General features: G+C 36.1%; 2 protein-coding genes across 2 annotated transcripts in view; one reads left to right on the forward strand and one right to left on the reverse strand.

Moving 5' to 3' along the window:
• Window positions 1-13,484, forward strand: part of IQCB1 (IQ motif containing B1) — a 159,195-nt gene that overhangs the window by 100,769 nt on the left and 44,942 nt on the right. The gene's annotated exons all lie outside the window — the stretch shown is intronic.
• The window catches only part of EAF2 (ELL associated factor 2), a 46,657-nt gene that overhangs the window by 31,588 nt on the left and 1,585 nt on the right, over window positions 1-13,484 (reverse strand). Inside the window, exon 2 of the mRNA XM_040250769.1 lies at window positions 3,247-3,341. Coding sequence (XP_040106703.1) covers window positions 3,247-3,341 — 95 coding nt within the window. The remainder of the gene's footprint in view (window positions 1-3,246; window positions 3,342-13,484) is intronic.

Below are 13,484 nucleotides of genomic sequence, written 5' to 3' on the forward strand. Positions count from 1 at the left end.
GGGCTGCTTTCCCAAATGAGCTATGTAAACTTAAAGCAAAGAATCAGACTATATTCATCTTGGAAGGGACTTTGACCAACAGAGTCAAAGGCATGTAGCCATCAGACATATGGAACTCTCACATGTCCAGGGTTTGAGAGCTAGAGTTGTTGAGCAACCATTAGACATACATTCATTGCATAATATGACATGTAGCTGAAAGTTTCCTGTGGGCTATTTCACTGAAGCCCACAAAAGTACCTCACAAGATAACACTAAGCATATCCCAGACTTAGACAGCACCAGTGACAAATCATTAGCAGTCAAGTATCTCTTTTCCTTTCAAAATTCAACATTTTGAAATTTTATAGCAGTCAAACATAGAGCTTTTTGTAAAAATGAGAGACTTGTAAATGCCCAATGCTGACTCCCTTAAGAGTGCTCATTTTTATTCATTTCTTCTATTTGACACTATCAAAGAAAACCTAGAGAAATGAAAATGAGAAAATTTACCCTATCGAAGAACCACCAGAATCTTAAGGTATTCTTAAAAGAATAATAAAAGTTCTATTTTACGGAATGCCTCCAAGCTTCTAGGCATTTTCACCAAGGTGATGAAAATAAGTTGATAAAGAAAACAGGAGAATCTAAATGCCTCAAACTAATAATCAATGCATTTCTACAAACACCCACAAAATTAAGAAAAGTAAAGAAATGTAAAGCTCCTACCTAGTTAAAGTTCTTTAATGAAGGAGGAAAGTAAAAGTAAAAGGGATTCGTGTCCAGTTGTTTGTGACCTCATAGATTATACAGTCCATGGAATTCTCCAGGCCAGAATACAGGAATGGGTAGCCTTTCCCTTCTCCAGGGGATCTTCCCAACCAAGGAATTGAACTGGGGTCTCCTGCATTGCAGGCAGATTCTTTACCAACTGAGCTATCAGGGAAGCCCAATGAAGGAGGAAAATGCCACAAAATTTGAGAATATATTTCTAGTCTTATTCACAATTGTTTACAGACTATATGCCTTGGAGGAAAAAAAAAAACTGCTCTTAGTAAACAGTAATTTTAACAATTCTTTTCCATTCCAGCTATGTGAGAGTCACAGTACAAGATAAAATTCAAATTCTTTCACATTACACAATAGGCCCTTCTTTATCTGATTCCTAAATATCTTTCCATCTCCCACTATGTACTTATTGGCACCCTTTCTTACCTAGCCATAGTGGCCTATATGTAGTTCTTCAAATGTAACAGACTTTTTTGTTGCTTTGTTGTAGCCCATATCTTTCTTTTCTCTGCCTAAGTCCTTCTCTCTCTCTTTCACCTGGGTAATTTCAACTCATCTTTCAAGACAGCATTCCCAATGTCTCCTTTCCCTCTCCAGGCTGAATGATCCCTTCTTTGTACTCCCATAATATTCTGTGTATACCTTTATGATGGTCCTTACATCATGAAACTTTAATCAATTATCTCCTTTCTCATTAAACAGTAATATTTTTTTAGGACACCTACCACATCTAGTCTACCTCTTTTTTTTTTTTTTTTTGCTGTGCTGTGGGAAAAACCACCTGATGTTTTTCAATAAATTTTAAATTTAGGTTTTTCTTTAATAAACCTCACAAAGCAAAAAAAGCCTTCGATTACTGGGTACTTAATTTCCTAATTATTTTAGAGACACCAGAATCTGAATACTTTTTACACTGAACTCTATTTTTCATTTCCTTCAGTTTCTAAGGGAGCATATGAGAAAAATAAAATGCCCCCATGAATTTAATTAACATTAGGGAAAACTTCACAGGCACCAACTGATACAGTCTAACATAAAAGTGAGGTCTCAATATATAGTGTTGGCTGATAAAAAGAAAAAGATGGAACGCTGGATAGAGGATAGAGAGCTTACTGGCTATATCTCTAACCATGACAAGCCATTTCATAAATGTATATAAGAGAATGTGGATGAACTAGCACAAAACCATTCCTATTACAAAAATTAAACAAGACAGAGGAAAAAAAAATCTCAGAAAGTCTGGTGTTTTCTATGTTAAACTATAAATTTACAATCTTGGTTTTCTTTGAGAATAGATCAAGTGAGTATAAAAGAAACATTGAATGCTGAGAAATTTCTAACTCAAGGATTGAGAAAACTAGAGCATACAATATAAACAGTATTTGATAACATCTGAAGATTTGTGAAATGGGCAAAACTTTTGGTAAAGGCCCCCTGACCTAGTATCTCTTTTTACCAACCCATTCCCTAAGTAAGTTATTGCTAAAATCACTCCTAAAGCACAAATCTAACCATGTTATTTCTCTGCTTAAAGACCTCTGAAAATTAAGTGTTAGTCGCTCAGTCATGACTAACTCATGCTCAGACTCTTTGCCACCTATGCTCTGTCCATGGAATTTTCCAGGCAAGAATACTGGAGAGGGTTGCCATTCTCTTCTTCAGGGGATCTTCCTGATCCAGGAACTGAACCCTTGTCTCCTGTGACTTCTGATTTGCAGGCATAGTCTTTACCCACTGAGCCATCAGAAGAACTCTAAAACCTCTAATGGTTCTCTAATACCTATGGGATAAACTTCAAATTCTATATTACAACTAAAAGATTCTTTATAATCTGATTCCAATCTACCTTTCCAGTCTTATATCAATCATTTTTCATCATTCTGTAATTTACTACATGCATTTAGTCACAAAATTCTAGTCCTTTCTCCACAGAAACCTTTCACATATTGTTCCTTTTGCCTAGAATATTTTTTCCTCTTATAACTGGTGAGATTCCACTTGTCCTTTAAGTCTTGGCCCAAATAGCATCTGCTTAGTGAAGCCTTTCAAGATTCTACCAGGCAGAGCATTTAATTATGTTCACGTGCTTAAACAGAATTTTATCAGTGCTCTAATCTATAGCACTAGATGTTCATGTGCCTGTCTGCTATCACAGATTAGGACTAGGTGGCAGAGGATATGTTATTATTCCTAGTTTGTAGTACAAAATCTGGTTCATAATAGTGATTTAATAAATATGTTTAGATCTCTAATTGTTTCACATCATTTAATAAGATAGTTCTTGAAAATTACAAAGTTTAACATTTCAAGCATTTTAAGATTGTTTTATTTAAGATAGTTTAAGATTTTTTGCTTTGCTGTATTTATTAATTACTTTAATTGATCATCACTATATTAATTGTGCAATTATTTTCATTTAAATTTAGTAAAAATTCTATTAAAAATCTCTTCAGTTTAAATATTAATATATATACTCACTTCTATATTTGGTAAAGTAATTGTCACCTGTTCACCTTTGCCGACTTCAAGTTCTCCTTCACAAGAAGTGTCAATAGAGGCAGGTTTGAAGTCATCTAAAAATACATACAGATACAGATTTTTATAAGATGGAATACCTGAATATGTGGATATCAAAAAATGAGCATGTTTCAGAGTGATAAATCATTTTCCAGCAGCCAGTAATTAAAATGGATTAGAAGTGTCTTAATATTAAAAATAAATAGAATACAATCCAGTTTTTCTGTATATATAATTCTGAGAAAAAAAAGAAATAACTACACTCTAAAACAGTATTCTTCAACATCATGATCCCTTAGAATCTGTTTATATCAAGATGATCCAAACTAAGATGTTCCACTGCTAAAAATGAAATAATGTCAGTGTCTTCACAATTTGCTGAAACCAATTGTCAGTAGAACATTTTCAACTTTCAGGTTTTTGTTGTTGTTCAGTCGCCCAGTCATGTCTGACTCTTTGCAAAGCCATGGACTGCAACACGCCAGGTCTCCCTGCCCCTCACCATATCCCAAAGTTTGCCCAAGTTCATGTCCATTGCATTGGTGACGCTTACCAGCCACGTCATCCTCTGAAGCCCTCTTCTCCTTCCCCTCAATTTTTTCCAGTATCAGAGACTTCTCCAATGAATCGGCTGTTCATATCAGATGACCAAAATACTGGAGCTTCAGCTTCAGCATCAGTCCTTCGAGTATTCAGGTCTGATTTCCCTCAAGATTGACTGCTTTGATATCCTTGCAATTCAAGGAGCTCTCAGGAGTCTTCTCTAGCACCATAGTTTGAAGGCATCAATTCTTTGGCCTTCTTTACTGCCCAAATCTCACAACTGTACATGACCACCAGGAAGATCATAGCCTTGACTATACGGACCTTTGTTGGCAGAGTAATGTCTCTGCTTTTCAACATACTGTCTAGGTTTGTCATGGCCTTCCAGCCAAGAAGAAACTGTCCTCTGATTTAATGGATGCAGTCACCATCTGCAGTGATTTTAGAACCCAAGAAGAGGAAATCTGTCACGATATGTCCACCTTTTCCACTTGTATTTGCCATGAAGTAATGGGGCCAGATGCCATGATCTTACTTTTTTTAATATTTAATTTTAAGCCAGCTCTTTCACTCTCCTCCTTCACTCTCATCAAGAGGCTCTTTAGTTCCTCTTTTCTTTCTGCCATTAGAGTGGTATCATCCACATATCTGGGTTATTGATGTTTCTCCTACCTATCTTGATTCCAGCTTGTAACTCATCCAGCCTGGCATTTTTCATGATGTGCTCAGTGTATAGGTTAAACAAACAGGTGACAGCAGACAGTCTTGTTGTACTCCTTTCCCAATCTTGAACCAATCAGTTGCTCCATACAGGGTTCTAACTGTTGCTTCTTGACCCGCATACAGGTTTCTCAGGAGACAGGTCAGATGGTCTGGTATTTCCATCTCTTTAAGAGCTTTCCACAGTTTGTTATGTTCAGGTTTTTGTTTTCCCCTAAATTCTTCTTAAACCACCTTGGTCTCCTACTACCGTTTGTCTGCTGTCCTGTGGAAAAGTGAGAGAGTTAGTCGCTCAGTCATGTCCGACTCTTTGCGATCCATGGACTGTAGCCCACCAGGCTCCTCTGTCCATGGAATTCTCCAGGCAAGAATACTGGAGTGGGTAGCCATCTCCTTCTCCAGGGAATCTTCCTAACCCAGGGAACGAACCCTGGTCTCCAGCATTGCAGGTAGATTCTTTACCTTCTGAGCCAACAGGGAACCAAGGAATTATGCTATGCTAGCAGAATACGAAATGAATGAAAACACAGCAAACACATATTCATGGGGAAACTTTAAAGAAAGCTTATTTATTTTAACAGCTTGAGTTTCTCATGGATGTATACACCACTAAAAGATGTGTAAATTTAACCAAATCTGCCACTTCATAAGAAATTAAAATAAGCTTTCATTTTGGATTACAGTATGTCATTAAAATATATCACCTAGATGGAACTTAGGGTGCTGAGATATAAGTATTTCACATACTAAACAAGCTTAGAAACCTCAAAGAACACAAAGAGAAACTCCAACTAGATTAAAGACCTAAACATTAAGACCAAAAACTATAAAACTCTTAGAGGAAAATACAGGCAGAGAACACTTTGACATAAATCATAGCAGATCTTCTATGACCCACCTTCTAGAGTATTGGAAATAAAAACTAGAATAAACAAGTGTGACCTAATTAAACTGAAAAGCTTTTGCACAGCAAAGGAAATGATAAAAAAGGTGAAATCCTCAGAATGAGAGAAAATAATAGCAAATGAAACAACTGACAAAGCATTAATATTCAAAATATACGAGCACCTCATGTGGCTCAAGAACAGAAAAACAAACCACCCAATCAAAAAGTTGAAACAGACGTTTTTCCAAAGAAGACATACAGATGGCTAATACACACAATGAAAACATGCTTAATATTGCTTATCAGTATAGAAGTGCACATCAAAACTACAATGAGGTTATCACTTCACACCCGTCAGAATGGCCATCATCAAAAAATCTAAAAATAATAAATACTGGATAGAGTGTGGAGAAAAGGGAACCCTCCTGCGCTATTTGTGGGAATGTAAATTGATGTAACCACTATGAAGAATACTATGGAGATTCCTTAAAAAACTAGGAATAGAACTACCACACGACCCAGCAATCCCACTCCTGCACATATACTCTGAGAAAACCATAAGTGAAAAAGATATATGTACCCCAATATTCATTGCAGAGAATTCATTGCACCCCACTCCAGTACTCTTGCCTGGAAAATCCCATGGACAAAGGAGCCTGGTGGGCTACAGTCCATAGGGTCGCTAAGAGTTGGACACGACTGAGTGACTTCACTTTCACTTTTCACTTTCATGCATTGGAGAAGGAAATGGCAACCCACTCCAGTGTTCTTGCCTGGAGAATCCCACGGACGGGGGAGCCTGGTGGGCTGTGATCTATGGGGTTGCACAGAGTCAGACACGACTGAAGCAACTTAGCAGCAGCAGCAGTGTTCATTGCAGCACTATTTACAATAGCTAGGACATGGAAGGAACCTAGATGTCCATGGACAGATGAATGGACTATGATATATATATATATACACACAAGGGAATTTACTTAGCCATAAAAAGGAATGTATTTGAGTCAGTTCTAATGAGGTAGATGAACCTAGAGCCTGTTATACAGAGTGAAATAAGTCAAAAAAAGAAAAACAAATATTGTATACTAACACATATACATGGAATCTAGAAAAATGATGCTGATGAACCTATTTGCACTGTGGCATTAGAGACACAGACATAGAGAACAGACTTGTGGACACAGTGGGGGAAGGAGAGAGTTGGACAAATTGGGAGAGGAACATGGAAACATATATATTACTATATGTAAAACAGATAGCCAGTGGGAATTTGCTGTATGATGCAGAAAACTCAAACCTGGTGCTTTGTGACAACCTAGAGGGTTGAGATGGGATGGGAGGTGGGAGAGAGGTTCAAGAGGGAGGAGACATATGTTTACCTATGGCTGGTTCATGTTGATGTATGGCAGAAACCAACACATCATTGTAAAGCAATTATCCTCCAATTAAAAATAAATAAGTTTATAAAACTAAAATATGGAAATCTCTGAAACTAATTCACATCAGTATACATTAATGCTTGATAATAATTCTGATATAGAATTCCTTCACTGTTGTCAAGTCATCTTCTGATTTTTTCAAAAGAGAAGCTGGGGTTAGGTAAGAAGTTGGGCATGAGCAATGAGGGGTGGTCTCTCCAAAAAGGATGCAAACTGATCTCTAAAACAAAAATTTGGAACAATGGACTAAAGGGTTTAAAACAACAGACAAGTTATAGCTCAGTTCCATTCAAGCAGACAGATTTTCTGTTAGACAGACATTCCCAAGACATGGGAGCAGACTGACCCCAAAGCAGCTGTCTTCCTCATCCCCGTTGGCTTGCCTCTTTTCATACTTCCTGTCTCCTCCTTTTGGTTGTGCCCAGTGCAAAACAGGGCTTGTACCCACCACCAGTCAAGGAAAGGAAATACAAACGCGCATACACTGAAGGCCAACTGGCAATTGCAAGTTATATAACAACAGACTCTGTTGTGTATGTCTTCTCATAATTTCATCTGTTATGATCAGATATATGTATGTGTAGAATACTTATGAACACTTAAAGGGCTCCTAGCTGCCTAAGGTTACTTGAAGAAGTGCCTGTGGTTAGTCTGTATCCACTATGTGCCAAGGGTACATGTGCAGGAGTTGGAATAGTCTCTGTGGTTATTTTTGTAGCATATCTGTGAGCTCTCCTGGGTGTGCCTGGAATGGGGTTTAGTCCCTTGTTCCAAATTTTTGTTGTGATGAGATAAAAACCAAGGAAGAGAAATAAACCAACATGACACTCATAATCCATATTTTTGTATAAAGGATCTTGATTTTTAGGATTTACAACTAATTTATGTTAAAACAACATCTGTGGGGGTCAAACAAAACATCTGTAAAGTCAAAATCTATAAATCTATAAATCTATAATCTATAATCTCTATTTTAGGCTATAAATCTATAATCTCTATTTTAGTGTTTAAAAACTGATTCTTTTTCTTTACAATATATCATTACTTTCGATCTTCACAACAACATTTTGATTTTAATATTCTCACCCAAATTTTACTGATGGTGAACTCCTCTAAGTAATGAAGCCAGTAAAAGATAACTCAGAAACTCAAGCCACTATTATTCTTGTTCAGTCGCTAAGTTGTGTTCGACTTTTTGTGACCCCATGGACTGTAGCACGCCAGGCCCCTCTGTCCCCTGCTGTCTCCTAGAACTTGCTCAGATTCATAATCACTGAGTTGGTGATGTATGTAATTATCTATCCTCTGTCTCCCCCTTCTCCTTTTGCATTCCATCTTTCTCAGCATCAGGTGGCTGTTTGAATCAAGTTTAAGTATTGGACTTTCACCTTCAGCATCAGTTTTCCAGTGAACATTCAGGGCTGATTTCTTTTAGGAGTGACTGGTTTGATCTTCTTGGCAATCCAAGAGAGTCTCAAGAGTCTTCTCCGGCACCACAATTCAAAAGCAGCCATTTTTCAGCACTCAGCCTTCCTGATTATCCAACACTCACATCCGTACATGACTACCGAAAAAATCATAGCTTTGACAATATGAACTTTGGGGGCAAAGTTATATCTCTTCTTTTTAATACTCTATCTAGGTTTGGCAGTTTTCCTTCCACAGAGCAAATGTCTTTTAATTTCATGGCTTCAGTCACCATCTGTAGTGATTTGAGAGCCCAAGAAAATAAAATCTGTCAGTTTTCACTTTTTCCTCTTCTATTTGCCATGAAGTGATAGAACCAGTTGCCATGATCTTAATTTTTTTTTAATGTTGAGTCTCAAGCCAGCTTTTACATTCTCCTCTTTTACCCTCATCAATGGATTCTTCAGTTTCTCTTCAGTTTCTGCCATTAGTCTGGCATTTATTCATAAGCTTTTAAGGGCTATGAATCTGGCTCAGTCTGGCATTTTGCATGATGTACTCTGCATATAAGTTAAACAAGCAGGGTGACAATATACAGCCTTGATGTACTCCTTTCTCAATTTAGAACCAATTAGTTGTTCCATGTCTGGTTCTAAATGTAGCTTGTTGACCTGCATACACGTTTCTCAAGAGAGAGATAAGGTTGTTTGGTATTCTGATCTCTAAGAATTTTCCAGTTTGCTGTGATCCACACAGTCAAAGGCTTTAGCATAATCAAAGAAGCAGAAGTAGATGTTTTTCTGGAATTCTCTTGTTTTCTCTATGATCCACCAAATGTTAGCTCTTCTTCCTTTTCTAAATCTAGCTTGTGTATCTGGAAGTTCTCAGTTCACGTACTGCTGAAGACTAGATTGAAGGATTTTGAGCATATTCTTACTAGTATGTGAAATAAGTGCAATTGTATGGTAGTTTGAACATTCTTTGGCATTGCCTTTCTTTGGGATTGGAATGAAAACTGACCTTTTCCAGTCCTGTGGCCACTGCTGAGTTTTCCAAATTTCCTGGCATATTGAGTGCAGCACTTTAACAACATCATCATTTAGGATTTGAAATAGCTCAGCTGGAATTCCATCACCTCCACCAGCTTTGTTTGTAGCAATGCTTCCTAAGTCCACTTGACTTCACACTCCAGGATGTCTAGCTCTAGGTGAGTGACCACACCATTCTATATTATACTCTACCCTTCTATATTATATGGCTTCTTTGCCTTAGATCCACAGCTCTGAACTTTTGTATATATGCATGTGTCTGGGGGTTGGAGATAGGAGATGAGCAATAGTCATAAGTCCCTTTGGGAATCTGATGAAAATTATAGACCAGCTATAGATCCTGTTTGCATAAAAATGCATTTATGAAAAAACATATCAAATACTATATAATTTCAAGGCATTCACAAGCCCTTAAAAGACTATGAATAAATGCCTATAGTATCTGAGATACATATATCATACAGAAATGCACTCAACACACCTGTAGCTTTGCTTAATGATAAGCTGGAATTTATAACCAATAAGTCTATCAACACTATTCTGAACTACTCTGAATCTACATTTCTAATGATTGCTGTTGGAATTAATAAATTCCACTTTTTACTTGTTTATATTAAGAAGTTATCTTTTTATTTACCTCACACAATAAATTTCTTTTAAAGTATGCAACTTTTGTGTTTCATGGGGTTCAACAGAGCTCTAAAATTACAGAATTTATTGAATAATCTCATGTCATACTTTGCATATGTTTTCTAATGTTTAAGTTGCTATGATTCCAGACTAAAAAGTTTATTTCTTTCAGTTTTTCTTGGTTTGGAAACCCCACTACTAATTTTATCATTTGTTTATTTTCTCTGGATTTCCTTCGGCTGTATTATTTTCTTCAAGTTTACAACACAATTACTTATACCACATTAAGAGTAGAAAAACATTTCCTATTTTGTTTTCAATACTTTTCTGTTACTTTTTGACTGTTTTGGCTGTAGCATCACACAATGTCAGTATCTTGACAAAGGAGCCCACAATTAGTATCATAAATTTATTTCCTGAGATTTGAACTAATTCAACTAACTCCAAAACACATACCCTTTCCATTATACTACACTAATCAGAAGAACATTACTGCAAATATGATTTTCATCATATGTTCATTAGTGTACTCTCTAATATTTGCTCACACCAAAGCTTAACAACCACTTTTTTAGGAATGGCTCCACTTGGTGCCTCACAGTCTTCCTGCAGTCACTGTCCATGAGCTCATCATTTTATGACAGCAAAAAATGGTGTTATTTACAAACTTAGGAATTTCAATCTTTATTCACTTATCTGGATATAAATTGCAAAACTAGTGCTAGCCCAAATTCAGCACTTGTTCTAGTGAGTCTTATTACTCAAACTCTTCTACCCAGTGAGGCATCTGCAGTTAAGCATTTGGTTTATCATTTATAGAGCATCCCACATCTTCCCTACCACATGCTGACTATCTTTTGATAGGTTTTACTGTCAAGCCCTGATAAATGCTTTCTGAAAGTCTAAATAAATTACATTTACTGGCATTCCTCATACACATTTGAATATAACCTTCGAGAATAACAGTGACTACTATTTATACTCTACCATGTACCAAACACTGTGCTAGGTTGTTTATACTGTCTTATTTAATTCTGAAATTCTGAAATGTAAATGCTATTATTATCATTCTACATTTAAAAAACTGAGACTGAAAACTCAGAGAATGTTCCCAAAGTTATATTACATATATAGGCGGTAAAGGTCAGAATTCACATCCAGGTTTTTCCAAAACCTAAGTGTATTGAACAGGCATAATTACCCAATTACCTAAAAACAGATACTTTGCCAACAAAGGTCTGTTTAATCAAGGCTATGGTTTTTCCAGTGGTCATGTATGGATGTGAAAGTTGGACTGTGAAGAAAGCTGAGCGCCAAAGAATTGATGCTTTTGAACTGTGGTGTTGGAGAAGACTCTTGAGAGTCCCCTGGACTGCAAGGAGATCCAACCAGTCCATTCTAAAGGAGATCAGTCCTGGGTGTTCATTGGAAGGACTGATGCTGAAGCTGAAACTCCAATACTTTGGCCACCTCATGTAAAGAGTTGATTCATTGGAAAAGACCCTCATGCTGGGAGGGATTGGGGGCAGGAGGAGAAGGGGACGACAGAGGATGAGATGGCTGGATGGCATCACCGACTTGATGGACATGAGTTTGGGTAAACTCCAGGAGTTGGTGATGGACAGGGAGGCCTGGTGTGCTGCGATTCATGGGGTCACAAAGAGTCAGACATGACTGAGCAACTGAACTGACTGACTTTCTTCCAAGTCACACTGATTTGAGTGTTTGTTATAAATTAGGCCAACCTAGAAGGGGATTAAGAGGTACAAACCTCCAGTTACATAATAAAAAAGTATTGAGGATATAATATACAGCATAAGGAACATGGTCAATAATATTATTATAACTTTGTATGGAGACAGATGGTTACTAGATTTATGGTGTTGATGATTTCATAATGTATGCAAATATAAAGTCATTATATAGGACACCTGAAACTAACATATGTCAACTTTGTTTCAATAAAAACTTTTAAAATAAATAAATGGTTTTTATTTATTTAAAAATGCTAATATATATATTCTTAAAAATTATGATACTTTTAATATGTATTTCACAACTTTAACTGTTAAAATCCTTAGAAGATTATAAAGACATTTACATTTAGGGGATAAATGAAAGCTTTGAGCATTATGTAAAACTGATACTGAAAATATTTTTCAGTATTTTTCACATATCTATCAATTTAAGAATATTTCATAATTTTAATAAAAAATGAGAGAATGCTGAATTTATTGCTTCATTCTATAGATAAGATGAGCTCAGCAATTTAAAGTGAATTTTCTAAATTACATAGTTAATAGAAAAGTTGAAATTAATGTATTATGTGTGTATTTCTGTTCTACTTCATTACTGAGCCTAAACATGAATATATTTTTTAAAAAATAGAAACAGTTCTTCATCAATCTCCTTCAGAAAAAAATATATCTTTATGCACAGTAGTGATAATTAAAAATAATAAACATTTTTGATTTCTAGAAAGAAAATGCATAATTTTTAAAAAATAAACAAATCATGTCCACTTGCCTGTAAGAAAGTCTATAGGTCTCATCACTAACTCTGTGTCCTTAATGGGGTATGAATCACATGGGAAGTGAACCAGTCCTCAAGGGTAATGACTGGTTTTATTTTAATAAATCTAGAAAGGTTCTGTCTGCTTCAACAAGAAAAAAACTAAGGGCTGAACATCTTTCTAATGTCTTCCACAGGATTAAAAGTATATTCAAACACCTGGGTTTATTGTAGTTACTACCTTTGCTGTTTTGTTTATATTCATTCTTGTAATGGATCATCCAATACTCTGATTCTGAAGACACAATTCCAGCATTTTGAGAACTTTTATAAACAAAAGACTTTAAGGCATCTGCAAAGCGCTTTTTGAAGTCTATTTCTTTTTCACTTAAATTTGGGTTTTACTCCCTTTAAAAGATATAGCCAAGTGTCATGAAAATTGAGTCTTCAGCAAATGTGTATAATGTTAAAACACAATTTAAAAAATTAATACTATGATGACTGGAAACCTGAGAAAGAAGAGGAAAGGACAAGGAAGATATTATTTGAGAGAAAGGTGTGGAGAAACCAGATAAAACTCTACCATACTTTTGGAAAATGGAACTGAAGAAGGAGAGAAACTGCACAGCAGGCACTAGCTGTCTCACTAGATAAAGTGTGGTAAAGAAGGGTCAGTGTTGAAGATCTGTTTGCAAATACTCCCCCATTTATTCTATCAACTGGATATTAATTTTGCTTAATTAAACCCTTTCATAAAATGTAAAAATATATCCTTGGAGAGTTAAACCTGTAGGCTCTTGATATCTTCACTGTGAGTTACCATAATCAGATTGTGTACAACTATGTAAACCTAAGGAGGATGTGAGTTTTAACAAAGCATGAAACACTTCAGAGCAAAAACTATAAAGATCTCTAAAACAGTCTTACAACAGAATGACTGAGAAGGGTGGAATGATGAGAAACTAAGGAAGGGTACTGTAGTAAGAGGAAGTGAAAAAAATACCTACTTTACAA

The sequence above is a fragment of the Oryx dammah genome, unplaced genomic scaffold (genome assembly GCF_014754425.2).
Source record: "Oryx dammah isolate SB20612 unplaced genomic scaffold, SCBI_Odam_1.1 HiC_scaffold_2, whole genome shotgun sequence".
Lineage (NCBI taxonomy): Eukaryota > Metazoa > Chordata > Mammalia > Artiodactyla > Bovidae > Oryx > Oryx dammah.